At 44.4% G+C, this 25,194-nt stretch overlaps 1 protein-coding gene across 3 annotated transcripts in view; it reads left to right on the forward strand.

Annotated features, from left to right (window-relative positions):
• The window catches only part of plekhg2 (pleckstrin homology domain containing, family G (with RhoGef domain) member 2), a 114,809-nt gene that overhangs the window by 64,663 nt on the left and 24,952 nt on the right, over positions 1 to 25,194 (forward strand). For all 3 annotated transcript variants that reach the window (XM_049575791.1, XM_049575792.1, XM_049575793.1), the window contains 2 exons: positions 12,822 to 12,888; positions 15,977 to 16,023. In XM_049575791.1, coding sequence (XP_049431748.1) covers positions 12,822 to 12,888; positions 15,977 to 16,023 — 114 coding nt within the window. The remainder of the gene's footprint in view (positions 1 to 12,821; positions 12,889 to 15,976; positions 16,024 to 25,194) is intronic.

Here is a 25,194-nt window from a genome sequence, read left to right on the forward strand (position 1 = left end):
GGGCGGAGGTGAAGCTGCAGCTCTTTCATATAAAGCTCCCACTGATAGTTATACGATTACAGCACTGAGAGCCATAAATCAAACACAAGTCTGAGGGATTTGTTAAACTTTTGCACTCAGGTATGTTTTTATAGCTCAATACCCACCGTGAATTATACAAGACAGTCGACAGTAAATACTATGTGATTTAGTGGTGTGAGTGTGCAGGGTGGTCTGCTGCTTGGATCACTCCGAGCATGAAACAAGGCACGTTTTAATTTCAAAGTGTTTTGTACAATCTGTACAGCAGGTATAATTAGTGTAAAGACGTTGTCTCTGAGGGAACCATCACTGTCTGCTCACTGCTGTTTGATTGTGAACCTCTGGGGCAGATTTGGAAAAGCTCGCCAAGCTGCAGACCACTGTTTGAGACCAACAAGAAACAAAACCGTGATGTTTTTCAGAGAGTCATTTCTGTGTTTCAAGCAGCTTTTCAGCCCCCATGCATGGGTGTTTTTTCCAGCTGGGATAGTGCCACTTAAGTTGTTTTTACGGAGAGATCTCTGTTATTCTTGCCAGGATCGGGCCATTAAAATCAGGTATCTCAAGCCAAAACACAATCTTTTCTCAACCAACCTTTGGATTGTTTCGATTTTCAGCCTATAACAAGTGAAAATATTCCCAGTAGCAGGACGTCTCCCAGTAAAACAAGTCCACCTGAAAGAGGTCTTAAACATTTCAGTGTTCCTGATTTATTCGTACACTTTCCCTGATAGTGAAGTCACATTATAGGACGATGAATGAGTGATTACAACGTGGCTGCAGACCATTAAAGAGAAATAAAGTCATATAAAGATAAGCAGACTCAGTGAGTGTGAGACAGTGTTTATTTTGGCTCGCTGCACTCCAGGCTCAGACAGCGGTGATAAACAGCTGTCAGACACTCTGTCGTATCAGAGCCGGCGCTCTCAGCTTCATCACTGCTGTTTCCACCTCTGACTGCACATAAATCAAAGGCACCTGAGGCAGCAGCAGCAGCAGGTTGATCTTGGCGCTGCTGCTGACACTGATTGCAGGCTGGTCCTGATGAAAGAAAGAAAACTGGCTACACAATCTGAACTGGAACTTCAGAGACGTCCAGGAGACACAAGAATATTTACTGTGTCTAAGTTTAGTTTTGAGGTACGTTATACTTCTACTCCACTGCATCTCACACCACTGTAGTTTTGTTTTCGCGACCAGTTGTCACAAGTTTAAATGAAGATCTAAGACTTTTTATGCACTCAGTAGATTTATTTCTCCCAAATGTTGGAAACAAATTTGTTAAAATCCACGTCAAAGAGCACTTCTCCTTTTCCAAGATAATCCATCCACCTGACAGGTGCGGCTGATCATTACTACACAGGTGTGCCTCGGGATGGTCACAGTGAAAGGACACTGTTTGATCACACGACACAGTGACACGTGTGTCACAAGGTTTTAGGGAGCGTATCATTTGCATGCTGACTGCCAGCACATTCTCACCCCGACCTTGTCACATATCGGCCTTTGGTCATGGACTTTCAATATCGAGGTATGATGTGCAGGGTACCCTGGGTGTGTTGCTTGTTGACGTTCTGGGACAGTGTGGTGGTTGGGTTCAGGAACAAAAAACAGGGTTTGGCTTTACAATCTTACAGGAAGTGAACACCGGCCTCCTGGGTGAAAGTCGGTGGTTGTTGAACCCATCTATCACCCCTCCTGCCCGCCCTACTCAGACTTCCTCTGCCTTAATTTTTGTTCTTATCTCGCTGTGTTTCTTCCTGATGCTTCCGGGCGTCTTTACACAATAGCTGTGACCGGTCCTGTATCATGCCAACATGAAAGGACAGCTTTTTTTTGTTGGTGTCTGATGCTGGAAGTCGCTGACTAGGCGCCGGATTTTGACGACTTCAGTGTGAGACTTCACATGTTTGACTGCAGGAATGTCCATCAGAGCTGTTGCCTGTAAAGTAAATGCTCATTTCACTGCTTAAAGACGTCTCCAGCATTGTTTGTGTGAATTTGGCGGTAAATCCAGCCAACCTCACATTCGCACAAGTCCTGTGACGGACTGCTCTCAGGTCAAGACCCCTGTGAAGACGATTAGTAAGCATGCAGATGAGCTCTACTTAGATTATGTGTGTGAAGCATCCATGTTTTCACTGACATGGATGGAGACTGTCAGAAACACTTGATGTGTTCTCAGAGGCATACAGCGGCAAAGTGATAATTCTAGTTGTGGATTTAATTCAATAATTTTCGGTTCCATCTGAACACACCCAGCCTGTGTTAACACTTTTTCCTCTGATATTCACAGACACACAAACTGCTGTCTTTAAAAAAGTAATTTAAATTTGGATTTTCATTCTCATCTCGTTTCTGTTAAACAGACTCACCAAAAGCTGTGTATTCATAAAACTAAAATTTACCTCCAAATCTCACAGGACTACACCGATAAAGTAACTTTTAAGTATTTCCTTACATGTTCCGTCATCTCTCTTTTTATCAGTTATGTCTTATAAAACCCTATCTTCCTCCTCCTCCTCCTCCTCCTCCTCCTCCTCCATCTATCGTCAGTTTAGTTAAGCAGCATATCTCAGATACCAAACCGTCAGCTGCTGTTTATCACTCTGTTAAAGAGTCCCCTCGCTCTGTTTGAGGATGAAAACCAGACACGTCGGCCCCCGTTGTGTTTGGTTTGGCCCTGGCCTGCCACTGAGGGCCCGGCTCAGGCGCTCGGGGCTCAGGGGGTCACAGGGTCCTGTGGGGTCAGGGTTAGGTTTGTGTGTTTAACAGCTAAGACCCCTGAGAAAAGAAGTGAGATGATAAAATATTTTTGTGCAGCTGAGGCGTGAAGACCCAGGAGGGCTTCTCAGAAACAAAATCTAAATATTACAGTAATATAAAGGAAACAAAATCTCAGTGAAATAACAAATTAATACAGAAAATTAGCCTCACTGCTACATGCCACTAAATCCCCTTGAATTCCACACACTGTTCCTTTAAGTTCCTGCGCTTTAATTTCATAGAAATAAACTGACACTGATGCTGCTTAGAAAGAACGAAGATAAATCTGAAAACTGATGGAGGATTTGGAAAATTATCAAAATGAAACATTGGTTTTAAAAGCTGTTATTATTCCCACATTCATCAGCAGATAATAAAAAAACAACATGTTTGTTCGTCTAACTCAGCAAATAAACATCAGATTTATGGGATCAAAATTCTGGATCGATTCTTTGAAATAATGCACAAGTTTGAGTGAAAATACATTTTGGTAAAACATGAAACAGAAACACTGATATGGTGCTTTAACGGCTCTTTTCTGGCTTTTATTTTCTTATTTTCTCTCCTTTGTTTTCCTCCAAACGTTTGACTGTATTCCCACAATAAAGACACACTCCTGTCTGTCTTTAATTATCGGACATTTTTCTCCCTCAGTGTGCTGATGTCTTCTTTCTGACCCTCCGTCCGCTGTCAGTCCGTCTGTCTCTTCATTTTCTTCATTTTCTCTCGCTCGTATTAAACTGCTTTTATTGTGGCGTGGTTTCTCTTTCTCTCCGCCTGACATTGTCTCTCTACCAGCGAAGTCCCCCCCCGCCCCTCCTCTGTGGTCACTGCATAAAAAAACAAAAAGAAAAACACCCAGAATTCCCTCTTCCTCTCCCACAATCCCCCACTAATGATGTCCGCCGGCCACAAAATGAGGCCTGACGCCAGAGGAGAGCAAGCGGGTGAGGGACCAGTGTGTGTGTGTGTGTGTGTGTGTGTGTGTGTGTGTGTTTGATAATGAGAGACTTGATTTCGGCTTGTTAACTAAGAATGCAGCGAGAGTTCTGTGGTGTAACCTCATATGTGGTGTGTGTGTGTGTGTGTGTGTGTGTGTGTGTTGGCGAGGAAACAAACCTCACATATCTCTAATTTAATCTCCCGACGGTCTTTATTTACACCCGTTCACACTGATCCTCAGAGCAAGCTTTAAGTTGAGTCTCTGTGCTGTGAGATCTGCAGAGCTGGAGGACGTGTTCAGGTCTTAAACTTCTACAGTGTGGAAATACTCTGTGCAAGTAAAAGTGCATTCAAAATCTTACTCAAGTAAAAGCATGAAAGTATTAGCACCAAAATATTCCTAAATGACCGTACTCATTATGCAGAATGACCCACTTCAGAATGATATGCATCAGCTGATCAGCCAAAACATTAAAACCACGGACATGTGACGTGAATAACACTGATCATCTTGGCCCCCCAGCAGGACAATGCCCCACGACATGCTGCAACAACTGCTCACTGTCACTTTTGGCTGCGCTGAGGCAAGCCATGCTACGCAGATTTGCATTTCCATTATCAGTTTAGACGAGCCATGCCGTGACGAGCTGCGCCAGAGATGGACCTTCTCCAGAGTAGGTTCAACAGCCGGGCCGCCTGCCCTCAAGAGGGTAGCGGTAACGTCTTAACGACCGCAGCCAAACCTGCGGACTCTCCTCCCCTCTGTCTGCAGGAGACCAGAGAGTAAACATTTTAAAAAGTCTCTGTCAACAGCTTTTCTTCAATAAAGGCAAGTCTTATGATGTGGCAGGGAGGAAGAGGGAAAGCAGAAACAGCCACAGTGAGATGTTGATGAAGAGCTGCAGACAACAGGCTCTTACTGCACCTCTGCAAACAGCTCACCTCCAACAGGTAAACTTCTTCTACCTGCCCTGCTGTGGAAAAACACATGCAGCAAAAATAACAGGGGACTTTAGCCGCTGCCTTTAAACATCATCTCTTAAGACAAGCTCTCATCAGTTAAAGACACACCTTCAAGAGGCAGCGCTGTTGTAATGGAGATGCAAATCCCTGCTGTGCTGGGCTGATGGCCCAAACCAAACCAAACTGAACGATGCCAGCCCATGACTGTCGAAAAGGGGTAGAAGAGTTCAAGGCATCGACCTGGCCGCTAAGTTCCCCAGATCACAATCTGATCGAGCATCTGTGGGACATGCTGATACCCCACCTCAACACTCAGAGGACTCAAAGGATCTGCGCCAAACACAACAGGAAACCTCCAAGAGGTCCTGTGTCCATGCCTCAACAAATCAGAGATCAGGGGCACCTCCGGAGTACCTGCAGGTCGATGCCTTGAGGTCTTGGCATGGGCATTGTCCTGCTGGGGGGGTCGCTGCCATCAGGGAATACCAGTGCCATGAAGGGGTGTAGGTGTTTGGAACCCTTTGAACTTTCGTCATTCTAAGATTCACCGTGTTTCTTCTCCTAACCCTAACCACAGTAACGTTTATTGCCTAACCTCTATAACTGTACGTTAAGGACGACACATCATTCTTGGGGCGCTCATTCGTAGGTTATTATAGAACTGTTCTATGAGGATACATTGGAACATGTGACGTCACTTAAGACTGACGTTATGGAACCGAGCTTTTTTCATTTGGCAGCTTCGGCTCCTCCGTCCTCACGTCTCCTCCTCTCTTCCTTTCTCTCACATCCTTGCTGGTAGGAGCTATGATGCAAGGAAGAAACATGAATGAGGAAAGCGAGGAGACACGTTAGCAGAATAAAAACCAACGTCTCTCTCCTCATCTTCCCTCCACACTCTGTCTCCCCTCCGTGCCTCCTCTCCAGATTTACAGTCCTCTTTAAACTCGTCAGATATTTGGATTTCCTCCTCGCTCGCTCTCTCACACTGATCCATTTTAATGTTTCTCTCCTCTTTGTTACAGTTTGTCTGATGTCATGTAAAATATATTTAGCTGTAAAATCAGCCCTCCAGCAGCTCCACAGTTTCCTGATATATTGTTCAGTGAGCTGCACTTTTCAGATAGTCATCAGACATTTGGCCCGTGTTTCTGCCTAGCAACCAAAATCTGTTTCAGGAAGTAAAAACAAAACTTCTGGGAGATTGTTCCAGAAGTTTTCCTGCTACAGTTGATTTTAGTGCTCCGGTGCTCAGAGAGGTCTGCCTGTTATCTTTTAACGGCTGCACAGAGGTCTTTAAACGTCCTCAACACACACACACACGAGCAGGGAAATATTCAATGTACATGATTGGAGATGAAGAAATGTTAAACAGCTGCCGAGTCAAACCTTTAAAAGTTTCATGTTTTTTCCTTTTGGTTTATTTTTGCAAATATAAATGAACACAGGCGCCAGTTTGCTGGGACCGTGTACAAATATGCATCCATATATTGCCTCTTTTTTGCCAATTGGCATGAACACAAGCACACACTTAACACACACACTTGACCTTTATGCTAAATTTCAGCCTTCCAGGGCAAAAACTGTGGCGGTCTAATGGTAGGGCGCAGAAATAGAGCTGTTGCTCACAGCTGAAAAATGTAGGAAAATGTAGTTTAGTTTGATTTGAATAAATCCAGAGCTCCAACTGTTAATTATGTTTATGCCCACACACTTTAGATAGCTGTACATCCGTCCCATTCTCATTATATCTCAAAAATGCTTCAGAGAAACTTTTTTTCAAATTCGTCAAAAATGCTCACTTCAGCATGAGGATGAACTGATTAGATTTCGGTGGTCAAAGGTTTCGTGAACGTAATATCTCAAGAAGGCCTTGAGGGAATTTCCTCAAATTTGGCACTGATGTCCACTTGGACACAACAGCAAATTAATTAGAATTTGGTGGTTGAAGGTCAAAGGTCAAGGTCACTGTGACCTCTCAAAACATGTTTCAGGCCAAGAATTAATGTGCTGATTCGAACAAAACTTAACAGAAAGGTCTAAAGGCCCTGACACACCAAGCCGACGGTCGGCCGTCGACCAAAGTCGGGTCGTCGGTGAGTGTCTGTCGGCCTAGTTTTTGCGGTGTGTCCCGCACCGTCGGCACTTCGGTGTCGGCTGCTTTTCTGCCGATTGAGCATGTTGAATCGGCGGCGGAGCTTGTAGGTGAGAGAGATCACTCTGATTGGCTGTTCGGGTTTTATTTCCTCGCCCCTGTAGCGAGTGAATCTGCCTGTAGTGAAACCGGGGCTAACCGGTGCTTCCTCCTCAGGCTCCACTTCACTCAGCTGCCCCACAGACCCGCTGCTTCTTCACACTTTAACCTGAATAACAAACCGGAGCTAGTTGGGAGCGGCTAGCGGAGCGTTAGCCGCAGCATGACCGGAGGGAAGCACAGCCAGTTAGCCTCCGCTAGTCTCTGAGCTAGCCCCGGCTCTCCGTTTGGATCCAACCGGAGCACCAAGCCCTGGTTTGTTATTCAGGTTAAAGTGGGAAGAAGCAGCGGGTTTATCGGGCAGCTGAGTGAAGTGGAGCCTGCGGAGGAAACACCGGGACCGTCTGGATGTAATAGTCCGTGGAGGTGCTGCGGTGCTCGGCTGCACAGATAGGAAACCCCTCGACTGACAGGATGTACCACTCTCTCACTCCGCTCTCTCTCACGCAGGCGCAGAACGTACGTGCTACTTGGCCGTCGGATGTAGTCCGTGTAGTGTGTTCAAATGCAACTGACACAGGGCGACGTGAGGCGACGTAGACGACGCAACAGTTGGCTTTCATCGCCGCTAGTTCTTTGATGTCGGTTTGGTGTGTCCGCACCTTAAGAGAAACTTGAGTGGCAAAGAAGCGTACAACCACAGGGTGGTAGCTGTAGTTTTTTACTGTAGAGTGTCTGCTGTCATGACGTCTGCCTCCAGAGAAGTCTGCATTGTTACTGGATGTGCGTTGTGAAGGTCATATATGGGACCAATTTGGTTGTTTTTTAACTGAGAGTCCAGCCAAATACCGTGTGTGTACTGAAAACAATGCCCCTGCTTTGGTTTGAAGGCTGAACAATAAGTTTGATGTTTAACAGAACATTTCTTTATATTTTCTTTCTTGTTACGTTAAAAAGTGCTTTGTGATCTTAAATGTTTTTCTGTGTTCACTGTGCTCCACTTTTTTTGTATTTCAGTGCAGTATGACTTCCATTTTTATGCCTCACAGCACAACATCCAGTACTTAAAACACTGCATAGAAGTACATGTGCTGAAATCTTGTCTACCAGTTTGGACTTATTGATGTTTCCAACACTTTGCCAAGACTAAGCTGTGTGGAGCGTTAGTCGTCCCGCAGTGTTCTTACTGTGTTTGAAATTGGAAATTTGTTGCCAAAAGGTTGCAAACATCCAAAAGTCATGGAAGTCATTTAGCGTACTGTAATCCCCATACATACAGAATATATAAACAAAATAAATGACTCGAGGACTGAGCCAAGCTCATGTTGCAGCTTTTTCCCTCTGACCTTGTTTCAGAAATGAGACTGTGTGGTGTCTCACAGAGAATCACTCACCATGAGTCTGAAAATAAAACAAGACAAATCTCCGACTCTGTGGGCAGATATCTAGAAATGCAAAATGACTCTGGGCCAAACTGGTTTATACATTTTCATTTGCTGCTGAATACCTCCTGGACAGTAACATGATGATGTGCAGAGGTGTCTGCTGCAGCTGCTCTCTGTCTGCTTCATTACTCACTTTAATTTCCTTTTTAATGGCCGCTCATTGAAGACTTGTGCTCAGAGGTGACGACTCTCACCGAGCACATAAACCACCGTGAAAACTTCATAACAGGCCGTCAAAAGACAAACTCCAGAACTGTATTTATGTGCATTTATTCCACGAGAGCAGTGATGCAGAAATACTGAACAACTGCTGGGCTGAAGAGAAGTGAAAACTGGGGATAAATACAACTTTCAACTGGCAAGTGATTTGTTTCCATGTAGCCTGGCTCCTTCTTCTGACCCACACAGCAACACTTTGTTTTCTCTGCTGTGGGACAAACAGCTCGGCTCTACTCAGGCTTCAAACAGGGACAGTTTAGTTTCTGTTACAGACCCAAACAAGGCCAGTTTGGTTTAAACAAGAGGGACAAACAAGACTACTTTGGTTCCAACTACAGGGCCGATCAGGGCTATATTGGTTTGTAATTTAGTGCAAACAGGGTTAAATGCTAAACAGGTCTAGTTTGAATTTTAAGTCAGGACACAAAGCCAAAAAGGGCTACTTCAGGTCCAGACAGGCTAAGCAGAGCTATATTGGTTTGTAATTATTACCAAAAACCAGTGGTTTGGTTTTCATCTCAGGACTAAATGGGGATAAAACGCCAAACTGGTCTAGTTTGGTTTCTAAGTCAGGGATAAACAATGTAAAACTAAGCAGTTCTACTTTGTTTTTACCGTTAGGGCAAAAAGGCTTGATTTGTTTCTAGTTTGTTACAAAAAATGGGTAGTTTGGTTTTTACCTTAGACCAGCGAGCAGCGGCATCAGGAAGAAACGTGGCGGGACAACTACGAAAGTAAAGGCAGCAGATGTCTCATCAGGGCAGGCGGATAAACCCGCTGCTTCTTCCCACTTTAACCTGAATAACAAACCAGGGCTCGGTGCTCCGGTTGGATCCAAACGGAGAGCCGGGGCTAGCTCAGAGACTAGCGGAGGCTAACTGGCTGTGCTTCCCTCCGGTCATGCTGCGGCTAACGCTCCGCTAGCCGCTCCCAGCTAGCTCCGGTTTGTTATTCAGGTTAAAGTGGGAAGAAGCAGCGGGTCTGTGGGGCAGCTGAGTGAAGTGGTTTGCCCCAGTTTCACTACAGGCAGATTCACTCGCTACAGGGGAGAGGAAATAAAACCTGAACAGCCAATCAGAGTGATCTCTCTCACCGACAAGCTCCGCCGCCGATTCAGCATGCTCAGTCGGCCGAAAAGCCGCCAACGCCGGACGCACCGCAAAAACTGGGGCGACAGATGCTCACCGACGGCCCGACTTTGGTCGACAGGCCGACCATCGGCTTGGTGTGTCAGGGCCTTAAGGCTGAGTCCAGACACACCACAGAGGAAACTCATTTCGTCTGCTTGTATTTGTGATCTCATTCTTTTAGTCACTACCCAGAGTTTATGATCGTAGGTGAGGGCTGGGACGGAGATGGACCGATGAATCGAAAGCTGCGCCTTCTGGCTCAGCTCCTTCATCTCCTGTAATAACAGTGTAACGTTAATGCCTCTGTATGCTTCAAACAAAGAGCATTTTGGATCATCGAACAGGATCTTAAATCTTCTCTCTGACAGCAGAACCCTTGGGGGGCTTTGTTGGATCATCTCTGTAACTTTCCAAGTCTGGTGCTCATCATCAGTTGTCTGTATGATCTAGTTTGTTGAGATGATTTAGTTTCCACAGCAGGAGAACAACTGTTTATCCGTGATTCTCCCTGTATGTTGATCTAATAGAGACCATGTTCTGCTCCGTGTTTCATGTCCTCATTAACCAGTAAATGAGCAGATGTTACAGATGTTACTGTGATACACATAAAGACCAGAACATTATGAACATGTGAACATGCAAAACTCTCTCTGCATTGGGCTCAGAGGTCAGAGGGCGGGGCTTGAATCCCGACTGTGATCCGGGTTAGAGTTCAGACAGAAACATCCAGCAGATCAAAGGTTCTCGCTTCGCTTTGGATGCTGAACGTCAGCTTGTTGAAAGTTTTCTGAGGTTACTGATGCAAACACACAGTCACGCACAAAAGTGATTTGGACGTTTTCTAGTATGTAAATATCTTTTTGTGAGTGTGTATAATGTGTGTGTGCGGTGCATGAGTGTGTGTGTGACAAGTCCTGGCTGAAACAGAAAGATGGATGGATACAAGTGAATTAAGATGGAGCGATAAAGAAATGATTTGTGGAAATTGGTTTTATCTGTGTGTGTGTGTGTGTGTGTGTGTGTGTGTGTGTGTTGCAGCAGAATTTGGGACTTGGCAGGATGGAGGGATGACGATGGGGATGGATTGTGGGAACGGAGGGAGAGTTTTCAGGATGAACGTCTGCCAGCTGTAACAGTCTGCAGGTTCTGGAGTCAGTTTGGTGTCACACTAACCCTTCAGACTGTTCTCACTCTGACTGAACTGCACAACAACTGCGATGGCATTGTTACTTGTTACAGTGTTAAATGTTTTCCAGTGCTCCCAGCAAAACAATCTGGCTGTGAACCAGCGTTTTATGAAGCTCTGTGGGAGAATTATGACCTGTTTATGCTGTTTTCTATCTGTAGTTGTCAGTGTGGTCCAAACAGGGATCCTGCAGGCCCTGCAAGACCCAACATGAGAAGATGCAGGCACAGGATGTATTTACTGTAATTATGGATGCACCAATCCAACTTTTGTTGCCCTTAACTCCGGGTATCTGCTGATACAGATGGCAGATTTAAACTGTGTATGCCTCACTGTGTGGAACTCATTGAGATCATTTATTTATTCATTATCTGTAACCACTTGTCTTGTTCAGGGTCACTGGGCGGCTCAAACCCAGCTGACATTTGTTGAGAAATACCAACCAGGTCTCACTCAGAAGTTTTCAAAAACCTGTGCTTACTCAGTGACTTCCAGCGTCAGACACCAATGAAAAAGCCGTCCTTTCACATCGGTATGATGCACAGTTGGTCGCTGTTATTGTTTAACAGCAGTGCCAGGGGGAAATGTGGTGGACAACAATGACAGTTAAAGGGAAATTTCAGTTTATTTCAACCTGTCTCCTATCGTCCTAAATTTGTTTCAAGTGACTAGTGACATAAAAATAATAGTTAGCATGTTAGCCGTTAGCCTAGATACAGCCGGGGCGCATAGTAGCGTCAGACGGGCAACCTTCAAGTGCAAAGTTAGTCCACTAAACAAGCTTTTTCTCCACAAAGACCGCCTCATATCGTTAGGATAAATGTCAGAGAACATACAGAAAACGACATGTAAACGTGTTGTCTTACCTTACCGGTGTGCTGCCATGTTTGTTTACCATCTAGCTCTGCTTTCCAAAGCGCGGCCTTGCTTGAGTTTCTTGAAGACATTTCACCTTTTACCCAGGGGCTTCTTTAGTTCTGGACAGAAGAAGAACAACAACAAAGAACAACTCAAGCAAGTCCAGTTGCCTACGATAGAGCCTACGACTTGCACGTCATATCTCGATGTGGAAAGTCCATGACCAAATGTTGATCTGTGATGAGGTTGAAGTGAGAATGCTTTAGCAATACCCTTAAAGGGATAGTGCACCCAAAAATGAAAATTCAGCCATTATCTACTCACCCATATGCCGATGGAGGTTTAGGTGAAGTTTTAGAATGCTACAATGAGGCTAAAAACAGAGTTCAAATGACGTTTTTCCAAACAACTTTTGATGTCGGGGCTTCAGGACACTTGGATCACTACGGACAAGCAGTATGGAGATATTTTGTGGTTTCAATTATGTGTTTTTGGACATTTGAATCTGGGGCGCCGTCAGCCTCCATTAGGTGGAGTTGTGTTGCTACCTCCTCTCCCCTTGGATCTCTGCAAGTGATGTGAGGACTCTAAAACTTCACCTGAGCCTCCCGAGGCATATGGGTGAGTAGATAATGGCTGAATTTACATTTTTGGGTGCACTATCCCTTTAAAATACTTGCTTTTTGTGCCACTATGGGGCAGAAAAGGCAGGGATGTGTCAGTAAACAACAACCGCTTTCCATGGCTCTGTCACTGCAGGAAAACCAACGAAGTTGTGCAACAAAATACCTGCATTTGGTGACTAAAAAGCTGTTAAATACACAGCAATGACTCAATAAAACACAACGGGTTTTGTTGTTTGTTGGTCTCAAACAGTGGTCTGGGGTTCGGCAGGTGTCTCGCCTATCACATCATCATAGTCAGCTCACGTACTACATTGATATGAAACATATGAAACATGCAAATGTGACATGAAATGGTGTCAGACTCATATGCTCAGCTGTCACATGCTCAGGTGTCTACAGACTTCTGGCCATGTACTGTGGCTTCCAGCACTGACAGGTCAAAGACTTGAATTTGTCTGTCTGTCTCCTCAGTGATCTCCTGGAGGATTTAGAGAGGAGTCCTCATGCTGCCGCCATCGCAGAGTGCTTCGTGGAACGGGTGAGTACAGTACAGCCGTGTGTGTGTGTGTGTGTGTGTGTGTGTGTGTGAGGCTGTTAGTTGACAGGAAACATGACACAGTGAACCCCACACACCCAGTAAACCACCAGTAGATCTGGACCCTCCATTGACTGCAGCACACACAGAATCACACACACTACTGCTGCTGATCAAACCAACACCCCATGAATACATGTTGACTGTGTGTGTGTGTGTGTGTGTGTGTGTGACATGTGTGTGTGTGTGTGTTGGACAGTAGTGATATTGTTCTCTCATGTTACAGTGCAGAGACACACAGTGTGAAAATGTTCCCTGAGCAGCTGACTGCAGGCCTCAGGACTGTGACCTCAAGTCAAAACTGTGTACAAGAAAGATTGAAATCTAACATGAAGACTGATGTTAAACACTCTGAGGATTAGCCATATTGATTATGAATACTGATAATGACGCCATGACACTTTTGGGGACGACTTCACCCACAAAACCACCATTTGTATGTCAGTCACTCCACCTTACATTTAATTGGTAAAGAAAACTTTGCTTTTGTGTATTCGAGTCCACTTGACTGAAGAATAAACTATGAAATTATGTGGTCGAAGGTCAAAGGTCAGTGTGACTTCACAAAGCATGTTTTTGGCTGTGACGATTATACTGCATGAGTTGTGTAAGAGTTTGTAAACCAACCAGGTCTCGCTTCAAAGCGGTCGATTACTGCCGCTTGGTCAGTGAGTTACGGCATCAAACACTGATGAATAAAGCCGTCGCTTCACGTTGGCATGATATGCAGTCAGCTGCTGTTATTCTGTGTGACAAGGGGAAATGCAGCTGGGCAATAATCTAACTTCCACCTGATAGGTTGGTGTTTGCCTCCCATATGAATGTTAAGCCAAGTCTTTTTTCCCTAAACCCAACCACGTATGTTTGTTGTTGAATGAAAAACAACATCAGTTTGTGTTGTTGTACTGACATTGTGCTTTTATTTTGAAAGAGACTGTATGCAAACTGTACATTTCCTGTGAAAACAGAAGTGTATTTTGAAAACAGACAATGCATGTAACAGGCTGAAGTTGACACAGCGTCCCAGAACGTCAACAACCAACACACCCAGGGTACCTTGGACGCCATATGTGGACGTGGAAAGTCCATGACCAAACGTGGACATGTGACGAGGTCACAGTGAGGATGAGTTGTGTTAACAGATGTTTTGATATAATTTTACTGCTGTTAAACGCGGACGCCGTTTACTTAAATTCATGAAAAGTGTTTTTGGATTGGAAGTTTTCTCCACAAAGTCAGTGTAACGGGATGAGTCCTGATAAATGATCATTTTTTTCGGTGGCGTATTTTCTAAATTGACCTGACTGTGTGCTGGATTTTTGAGGACTTAGAGGAATCTGAAGCTTTAAAATGTTTTTGTAAGTAATGTATATGTGAGCTTCGGGAGATGTGTTTTTTCAGACTGGAACTCAAGTGAACTTCCTGTCTGTGTCAGAGCAGTGGACATTAGATTAAACTGTTAGAGAGACAACCAGAGTTATTTTAAGACCTGTGTGTGTGTTCAGTGTTTAACACAGTGCTGTCTTTCTCTGTGACCTCCTGACTCACTGATGCACAGAAAGTGATGTCAGAGAGACATGTCCCCAATCTTTCCATTAAACCTTGACGTTGTTTCAGACTCGTCTGTGGTGATCCTGCACATAGAAAGCAGCTACAGGCGTCACATGTAAGTCGAGGGGAGAGATTTTGATTCATGTGAAGATTAACTGGAACTCGGACATATTTTGAGGAATCTTAGGAAGTGATGGAGTTAATTTAAGTCACATCTGATGTTCCTCTGTTTTGTATGTCAGATGGATGAGGACATATTTTCAGACGTGGGAAAAGATGGAGAGTTTAACTCACATCAGCTGTCTTTCTGGTATTTTAATAGTTAAGAGGAAGGAGAGAGGAGGGACATAAATGTGACTCACAGCTGACCTTTGGGGTTTTATGTTTTTGTACATGAGAAAAAGATCTGACACAGTTTGAGATCTCTGGACTGTAGAGGAGGAGGAGAAAGAAGGGCTGTAAGATATTTTAGGGACCAGAATTCATCACCAATCATAAAGCCTCCATCCAACCATCCATGGTGAGCAAGGTACTCCAGACATCCCTCTCCCCAGCGACACTTTCCAGCTCCTCCTGGAGGATCCCGAGACGTTCCTAGACCAGACAAGATAAGCAATTTCTCTGGTGTGTTCTGGGTCTGCCCTGGGGCCTCCTACCAGTTGGACCTCCTGAAAATCTCTAACAGGAGGCGCCCAGGAGGATCCTGATCAGATGTTGATCCACCTCAACTGGCCCCTTTCAACACGAAGGAGCAGTGGCTCTACTCCGAGTCTGTGCTCCTCGCCCTATCTCTAAGGCTGAGCCCAGACACCTTACGGAGGAAACTCATTTCGACCGTTTTCATCTGCTGCCTCATTCTTTCAATCGCTACTCAAAGCTCATGACCATAGGTGAGAGTTGGATTGTGGACATACCAGTAAACGGAGAGCTTTGTCTTCCAGCCAAAGGCCATAACATACTGGCTGGTGAACGCCAGGCGTCAAAAAATACACCCCTATTATTTTCAGTGTACAACCCCACACTGGATAGACATGCATTTGCGCTCTTGGACACGCCGCCTCATGGCACTTGATGCCACTGTCCTATTTCCAGCCATGCGGACCACTGAATTAAATGCATTTTCCCCCCACTCGCTCTCTGCTTGTACACAGCAGCCCCTGTAGCAGCTCCTTCCTCTCTGCTCCTACAGCAGCTTGACTCCTCTCCTCACCATGGATGTATAAAGAGAACTGTGTAGCTGATGCGGAGACACAAGATGAGGAGAGAGTCGTTGTTGAGGTTGAGAAATATCTCGAGCTAAACGACCCACAGTCCATTTACGATAAAGACAGTGGACAAAAAGATACTTAGACAGTAGATGAATTTGTTCATGCAGACTGTTAGAGACTCTTTATCTAACTCATGAAGTGAAGGATGATGAATGAAGATGATGGTCTGTCCGTTCGTCCTCTCTAACGTTTGTTCTCCCATCTTTTTTCAGAGTGAAGCCTTCGACATCTACACACTCTACTGCATGAACTACCCCAAGTAAGTGGAGTTAGATTCAATTCATCTGAACTAAATTTGTTTTTGGGTTAAAGGTACGTTATGCAGGAAGTGCCTGTTACCATTTTTAAACAGTGTTGCCAACGGAAGTGAAAGTGAACGGCAACCCAAGATTCATTATATGCGCTGTGTGCACGCTCATGTTACCTCACAGCTTTATCTGATACAGACTTGGACATCCAACACGTTCTTTGTCACATCATTAAATCTGAATATTCCTGCTCCCCAGAAGATGAACCCTTTAGATCGTAACGCCTCCACAACCTTTCCTCTAGCTCTAAGAAAATGAAAGCATCAGTGTGTTTGTTCTGCGGCCTGTACGGAGACGCCAGCAGGACTTTATCCTGCGTGAGTTTTAATGCTGAAACATCCTGCTGTGAAGCTTCAACACACACACACATCAGTTTGAAAAATGTACATTTTTCTTTTGTCTGCTCCTGATAAACAGACGAGTTTTGGTCCGACAGTGAGTGAAGACGTGTGAAGACGTGTGAAGCGTCCGTTTTATGTTGAGAGAAACTTTGTTTTAGTGGAAACATAAAATGAAGTAAAGTAGAAGGAGAGCGAGGAGAGTGGAGGTGCTGAGAGCTCTGCTTTATTGAGCAGAAGACACACACACACACACACACACATAGAGCCTCCTCAAACTGTTGGACAGATGTTTGGCTTCAGTGTGTGTGTGTGTGTGTGTGTGTGTGTGTGTGTGTTACTGCATTACATTTTGATTCTGACATGAAGCTGTGGATTTTGACTCTGGGTGATTTTTTGATTCTTGTTCGACACCAAATGAAAAACATTCACATCAGTTTTTAAAATGTTTCCACACATTCACATTGTTCTCAAACAGCATAAATACAGTGGCCACCAAGGCCAAATGTGCTACAACGGCCCAAAACGTTTCCATCAGGAGAAACATGCCGCAGCTTCGGATGTGATGCCAATTCAAAAACACATATGGAAATGCAGAACAAATACAACAACAGAAACATGCTGCAGAAACCCAGATGAAATGCATTAACAGCAAAAGCTGCAAATGTAGAAACGACAAAGTCAAAACCAGTGCAGCAGGTTGCACACAACTCGTGCAGTAAGTGACCCATCTTCAAACTCAACCGTCATTTTCATCTCATCTACACACCTGTAAAGTTCTGTGACTGCATATTGCACGGCTGCGACATTATCGCGTTGACTGTTAGTAAACAGTATGATTTTTTTCAGTGGGCGGGGCTTAGCTAGAGGCAAAACAATTCTCCACACATGGAGTGAATGCGTGATTAACTTAACCGTTGGTTCATTCATGTAGAAATATAACGCTCCGGATGATGTCACAGGAAGCCAATCTTACAAAGGAGGACCACACTTGTTTGTTTTGCTATGGAAGCTAACGTTAGCTAATGTGCTAAAAAGTTAGCGTTGCAGAGAAATCCAATCTTCCTCTTAATCCCTCCCCAGTTTCTGATGAGGTGGACATGATAACCCTTAATACACATAACCTTATTCATCCCTACAACAGGAAATACTTTTTCCCTAACCTGATATGAAGTGTGCGCTGCACATGTGAGCATTTTTGATGATGGCCTCCGTCCAGTCCTTTGGTCTTATCACATTTAACCATAATTTTCTTTGTTTTGTTGACGGGCGGTGGCGGCTGGTTTTGAGCCATGACTCCTTCTATTCTGGCTCCCAATAACACAACAAGACATTTTAAAACTCCAGTGTACCCTACAACCCTGTGGTGGTGAGTCGTAACAAACTTTTGGGTTGTTTTAAAGAGATGGGGAGCAGATTGCAGAGGATTAGCTCACAGGAAGCTGCTGCTCAACACCATACACTAAAAGCAAATGGTCCTCAGTGACTGATGGGCTGCAGCCCCCTCTTCAGAAGAGAACCAACTGCAGTGAGAAAGATTTTAAAAAGCTTTTTCATACGTCGTTTCCTGCAGAGAAAGAGCTGCTGAAAACTGCAAGAGAAGCTTTAGTCAGCGAGACAAAAACATGTGTTGGTGACCACACACTTAGGGATCAAGGAGTCCTGCTTTTCACTGACAACAGCAACATCATCATCAAAGCACTCTTAAAAAGTGTTAGAGTTTCCAAAATGCTGCTCTTTACCATGCTGTTTTTTCAGTACACATGTCCACCAGTTGTCTCTCTGTCTCTGTGCGTGTTTTATTCTCTAGAGAATCACTGCTGATCTCACGCTGCATGTCCTCTCCATCAGTGTGACAGACAGATGTTAGACCTGACTGGATCACTGCCCAGCTCTCTCTGTCTCTCTACATCTGTCCGCATGTTAATACACTTAAATCAGTGCATGTACACACCGTAAAGCCTTCATCGACATACATCCATGCCCGTGTGTATGTTTAAATCCCTTCCACTGTGTCAGTCGACCCCTCCTTCACCTCGATCCACTCTCTGCTCTCTGCCTGTCGCCTCCTCAAAGCTCCATTAAACTCCAGTAAAAATAAGTAGGTCAAATGCTTTCAGACCACCAAACCAAAAAAAAAAAAAAAAAAGCTCCACAGCTCTGAGTGCTGCATCGCTGCTTCTTCAGCTGGATCCTTTCAGGCCTCACTCTTCCAGATGCCGACTTTTTCTGCTGCTGCATGTTGGTCACATTTCAGGACGTATGTCACAGAGTTCCTGGGTCGCACCAGAGATGCATGAATCTATATATGAAGCCCACAAACTGTAGAGATCCTCACACACAGTTCATCATTAGCTCAATAGTCACCTCATCATCCAACTCAGTCACCTCAATAAATGTTGGTATTTTAATGCAGCAGTGCCTCAGTAAAATATAACCACTATTCATGCCACCACCCCGCTAGGAACCACAGTGATGTCTTGGTGAAAACAACTGCTTTTTATCAGACTATTGTGGATGGAAATTCAGCAGTGTCTCTGTTAAAAACAATCGCTTTTTGTGGAAATATCTTGGCTGGAAATGCAGTGATGTCTTGGTAACAACAACTGCTTCTTGTGGAACTATCCCAACTGGAAACACAGCAATGTTTTGGTAAAATAAGCTGCCTTTCATTGCGCTATTGGGACTGTGATGCTGTGTACTGCAGTGATGTCTCGGTTAAAAACCACTTTTCGTGGCATTATCACAGCTGCAAACGCAGTGATGCTTCTGTAAAAGCAACCACTTTTCATAGAACTATCATCGCTAGAAACAAAAAGATGTCTCTGTAAAGAAGACCACTTTTCGTGGCACAATCCTGGCTTGAAATGCAGTGATGTCTTGGTAAAAGCAACTGCGAGTTGTGGCATTATCCTGGTTGGAAACATAGCAATATTTTCGTAAAATCAGCCTCTTTCATGGCAGGAAACCCAGTGATGTCATGGGAAAAACAACAGCTTTTTGTGGAACCATCCCAAATGGAAACAGAGCAATGTTTAGGTAAAATCAATTGCGTTTCACGGCACTGTTGTGGCTGGAAATGCAGAGATGTCTCAATAAAAGCAGCTGATATTCGTGGCACTAATCTGGCTGGATGTGTAGTGATGTCTCAATAAAAAAGTAGCTTTTTATAGGATTATTGCAGCTGGAAATACAGCAATGTCCCGGTAAAAACAACCACTTTATGTGGGACTTTCTTGGCTGGAAACAAAGCAATGTTATGGTAAACTTTCTTGGCACTATCACGGCTGGAAATGCAGCATTGCCTTGGTAAAAAACAACCGCTATTTGTGGAACTGTCAGGGCTGGAAACACAGCCATGTCTGGTAAAATCAACCACTTTTGATGGCTCTAGACACTGCCATGTTTTGGTCAAAATAAACACTTTACATGGGACTGTTGTGGCTGGAAATGCAGCGATGTCTTGGTAAAAACAACTGCTGTTTGTGGAACTATCCCTTCAGGAAATGCAGCAGCGTCTCGGTAAAACACAAACAGTTTTGTTGTTAGTTTCAAACAGTGGTCTGCAGCTTGGCAGGTGTCTCACCGAGGGCTCACACCATACCCTACTCCTCCTGATGATATAAACTACATCATTTTAAAAACATCGATATGTTGGGTATGAAATTACAAATGCAACATGCTCTTAGTTTGCAGGAACATATAATGCCAGCTCTTTCTTCTGGGCTGTGTCACCAACTAAGAACTGATATACATGTGTGCTGTTAAAAGGCAAATTCACAGAGACAGTAATGTGATCAGCAGAAGAGAAGACAGTCGGTCTCTGTCAGCCTTTCTGCTCTACATTTTTCCACTGCGATCCGCTGGGTCAGATTTGGAGGGGAATCTGCAGGATTGCAGGTTTGTGAACTCGAGTGTCGTCCCGCTGGGAACATGAGATGAGAGTCTTTGTTTGGTTAGTTATTCTGCGTAAAAAGAGAAATAAAAAAAATGGTGTCAGGAATGCAGCTTCTCTGCCATCTGAAATTGCCAACAGCAGAATTAAAGGGCTTTGAGGAGATCTTTTTCTCTCACAAATATCATAACACTTTGTATCAGTGCAATGGATCATGAAATGGGCTGCTATTAAAACGACATTAACAGACGTGGATGTAATCTCAGTAGGTAGATCCAGGGGGAGGACTGAGACAGATGCTGAGCTAATTTATGCTGCTAAACTCCACTTGGATCCGTGCGCTTGTTTGTAATGCTGTAAATTGATGAGCTGTAGAGCCAGGGGGGCTTTGGAGGCCGGGCGGGGGGACGTCCTTAAAGCCAAGTTTTAACAGAACAGGGAAATGTTCCAGTGATGGTCAAACTCAGCACACATCAAAGTGAAAGTGGAGCTTAGAGCGCAGGTTGCTGAGTTTAGATCAGAGCCTATATGGAAAAGTTTAAGATGATACAGAAGTTATTATCCCAAAGGGTAATGTTGTGCAGCAGTTCAATGCATCCTCATAAAAGGGTTTATATAGATATCCTACAAACCTCCTTCTTCTTTACTCCCATCAGTGCATTGGTGACGTAGAAACTCAGCAATCTTGGTCAAAAACAATTCCTTTTCTGGCGCTATCCCGGCTGGAAACACAGTGATGTGTTGGTAAAAAACAACCACTATTCTAGCTGGAAACACTGTGGAAGTGTCTATTGTGGCTTAGTCTGAGTGGGCGGAAGTTCGCTGCATAGATCAGTCTCTCATTGGGCGGAACGAGCCACCCGCTGAAGTCCCGCCCTACCACCTCTGGTTGTGTAGCAGTTTTCAACCGTTTTCAACACGTCCTTTACTAACTTTTGCGGTGTTTGATCTTGCGGGGATGTAGCCATTTTTCTGCCATGGTTTGCGTCCTGTAGGTGATATTTTTGTGCGCGTGTTACACCAAAACCTGTTTTCCCCGGCAATATTTTTGCAAGCGCACCATTGCTGTGGCACCGCCCAGAACGATTGTGATTGGTTGAAAGAAATACCAGCAGCTGGGGCGTTTTTTTCTCCAGTCTTAAAGTGAGAGTCGGCCCAGCCAGACCTTTCTTTTCTTGAGAAAGGTCTGGTGAGCGAGACTAATTGTGGCTAGATGTTTCAGTACAAACCACCACCTGTCACAACACTTTCCTGGCTAGAAACGCTATGATCTTTCGGTAAAAAAAAAAAAAACAGCCGCTTTTCGTGACACTTTCCTGGCTGCAAACCATGGATACGTTACATTTGGACAGTATTATGTAGCTGATACATTGAAACTTTACATTTCAACAAAACATGTTGTTAAACCACTTGGTTATGGTTCAGAAAGGATCATCTTTTGTCTATACTTGCTTTTGGGGGCACAATCCCTTGTGCTGCATTCACAGCTCATGCTGTGTTTGCTGGGAGTAAACAGCAGAGCTCTTTGCCTGACAGAACTGGGCAGAACCACCAAAACAGCATGGAGGAAAGATTAGAATAGTTGTTGTGACCAAAAATATGAAGCTGGTTTCTGATGATCAGTGAAAGTATGTTTGTGATCGTGAGTAGCAAAGCTGCCTGAAATGAAACCATTTGGAGAGAGACATTATAATCATCACAACCATCACAACAATAAACCATAATTACATTTTTCCGTCCTGGAAAAAGAGTTGAAATTTATTTATTCGCATAAATAAAGCCAAAATATTTTTGTGTTGAAAACGATTGCCTTTGATCACTTCCTGTTGTACTGATGGTCAAAAGTTTGCAGCCCCTTCGTGTTTCTTCACAGTGACTGGATCACTATCTGATAGTTTAAGTTTAAATTCATCCGTGAAGCATTTGATTTCTAGCAGAAGTTTGAGACTCATTCTAACCAGATGTTAAAGGGATAGTGCACCCAAAAATAAAAATTCAGCCATTATCTACTCACCCATATGCCGAGGGAGGCTCAGGTGAAGTTTTAGAGTCCTCACATCACTTGCAGAGATCCAAGGGGAGAGGAGGTAGCAACACAACTCCACCTAATGGAGGCTGACGGCGCCCCAGATTCAAACGTCCAAAAACACATAATTGAAACTACAAAATATCTCCATACTGGCAAGCGCACACTATCCCTTTTAAAAAGGTGTCAGTGCATCTATTTCTCCTGGACTCATACGATCAGACAGAGAACATCCTGAGATTTTGTAGCATCTGTCTGATCCCTGATCTGTTTCTGTTTCCTGTGTCTCATTCAAATCCACTTTTTCATTTTTCACAATTCTGTTACAACGTATCAATCAATTAGTTCATTTATTTTTCACATGGAATTATACAACGTACAACTCCAGTAAATTGTGATCCCATCAGCTCTTTCAGTGTGTGCACTGTGATTTAGTCCTTTTATGTCTTCTTACATCGTTGGCTACTGCTTTATAATAGTCCATGGTTTCTGGCTGTCCGCACATCCTGACCTTAACAAACATCATCATCGTCCACCAATCTAAAGATCAGCGATTCGATCCCCAGCTCCTCCAGTCCACATGTCGAAGTATCCTTGAAGATACTGAATCCGATGGCTGTTCCATCGGTGTGTGAGTGTGTTAAAACTGAGTAGCAGGTGGCACCTCGTACAGTAGCCTCGGCCACCAGTGTGTGAATGTGACTCGTAGTGTAAAAAGCGCTTTGAGTGGTCGGATGACTAGAAAGGCGCTATAGAAATGCAGGTCCATTACCATTACTCTCCCTCCACTCCAAAGTCAACGAAACCCAGTGCTTGGTCATCAGCTTCTTTTGTCAGACACCAACTAAAAGAGCCGTCCTTTCACATCCGCATGATTCACAGCCAGTCACCATTATTGTTTAATGGCGCCCAGTGGCGTGAGCGGCAAACACAGCGGGACAACAACCAAAGTTACGGCGGTGGAAGTCTGAGTAGGGTGGGCGGGAGAGGTGGTGGACAGGCCGGTGTTCACTTCCTGTAAGACTGTAAAGCCAAACCCTGTTCTTCTTTCCTAAACCCAACCACGTGCTTTTGTTGCATAAACCCAACCACCTGAGTGTGTTTGCAAAACGTAACCACGTGCCTTTGTTGTTGAAAGAACAAAACGTCAATTTGAGGTGTTGCACCGTCATAGTGCTTTTATTTTGAAAGAGACTGTATGCAAACTGTGCATTTCCTGTGAAAACAGAAGTGCATTTTGAAAACAGACAATGCATGTAACAGGCTGAAGTTGACACGGCGTCCCAGAACGTCAACAACCAACACACCCAGGGTACCTTGGACGTCATATGTGGACGTGGAAAGTCCATGACCAAACGTGGACATGTGACGAGGTCGCAGTGAGGATGAGTTGCTCCTTCTATCTGTCAGATCAGCGTATAGTATGGTATAGTAGTAATGCCGTTGTCCAGGATTTAGGCAAGTTATGGTGAACCACAGGATTTTACAGTTCCTGATATCCCGCTGGTAACTGATGACGGAGGACATCCAGTATATTTTCATACGCCTGTACAATGGCTAGCAGGATGCAGCTGGTGTCCATCTCTTCTCCATATTTTCCTGCATGTTTACTGATGTTTACATTCAAAAACCATGACCTGGCTAGCTAGCAGCTAGCTAGCAGCAGGTGGAGAGCTTACAGACTGGTGAGTTGATGTCCTCATCCTGATGAGTGACCACCCAAGCCAACCACACTAACCTCCACCAACACTTACAAAATACACATAAGAGCCTACATGTTGCTCAAATTTAGCACACACTTAGCAGCACTGTCACAGAGGCCACTGGAGCTGTCTGTTTCACAGAACATTTGCTTCAAAATGTCTACAGGAAACATGTTGAAATAATTCTACTGCACTGATAAATATTTACTTCTACTAAGAAGAAACAGTTTAGATTTAATAACAGACACGAATTACCTGATAAAATGGAGATATTTTGTGGTTTACATGTTCCTGTGATATGCGGCAGCGTGCCAGTGTCGAGCTTGGCTCTGTGAAGTGGCTTCAGTTTAGCTCTCCCACTCTTCCTCCAAACAGATGTTTCACCGCTGCTCTTTGGCAAACAGCTCAGCAGAGTTGATGAGCAGCAGAGATCATGATGGAACATTAAACTGGACGTGATCTGCTGTTCACAACAGAAGAATGTCCTCGACAGCCTCCTTGTCTGTCTTATTTTGTGGTTTCATCTCAAGCCTTTGTAGCTGTGTTTATGGAGGGCCAATCCAAACTGAGGCTACGTGTTAGTCTGCTGCTAGACCTCTGAATCATCGCCCACATCTCCAGTTTGTCCAGCTTTTCGGAGAGGTCTGGTGCTTGTGGTGTTGCGTTCGCTGACTGCTGAACAAGCTGATCGGAGCTGTGTAGGTTGGACTGAGAATCTTCTTGTGCCAGAGCCAGAATGATGGTGCCTGAGGTGTTTCCAGCTGCTCAGGTTGCTGTGAGTCAATTTACGGAAAGTTATTTAAGTTGCAGAGTTATTAACCCTTTCAAATCTGACATACCACGGACAGCTGCAGGGCATCAGTGTTTGCATGATCCTGTTTAAATAGATCTAAAATAAAAAACCATAAAAGAGAAGACAGGGAGGCTTCTGTCCTTCGCAGTCACCATGTCAGTTCAGTCATTAGAGACAGAAGAATGAAGTAAAGATCATATTTAATACGGAACATGAGTGTGGAGATTTAACAGAAGTCTTTGGCACTTGGACACCAGAGGGAGATATTTTGTGATCGAGGGACATCTGAGCAGCAGCAGGATAAACCCCCCCATGGAGTCCAGACGCTGGTGAAAGTGGTGGCTGTTGACTCTTAACCTTTTAGCTT

The sequence above is a fragment of the Epinephelus fuscoguttatus genome, linkage group LG5 (assembly GCF_011397635.1).
Source record: "Epinephelus fuscoguttatus linkage group LG5, E.fuscoguttatus.final_Chr_v1".
Classification (NCBI taxonomy): Eukaryota; Metazoa; Chordata; class Actinopteri; order Perciformes; family Serranidae; genus Epinephelus; species Epinephelus fuscoguttatus.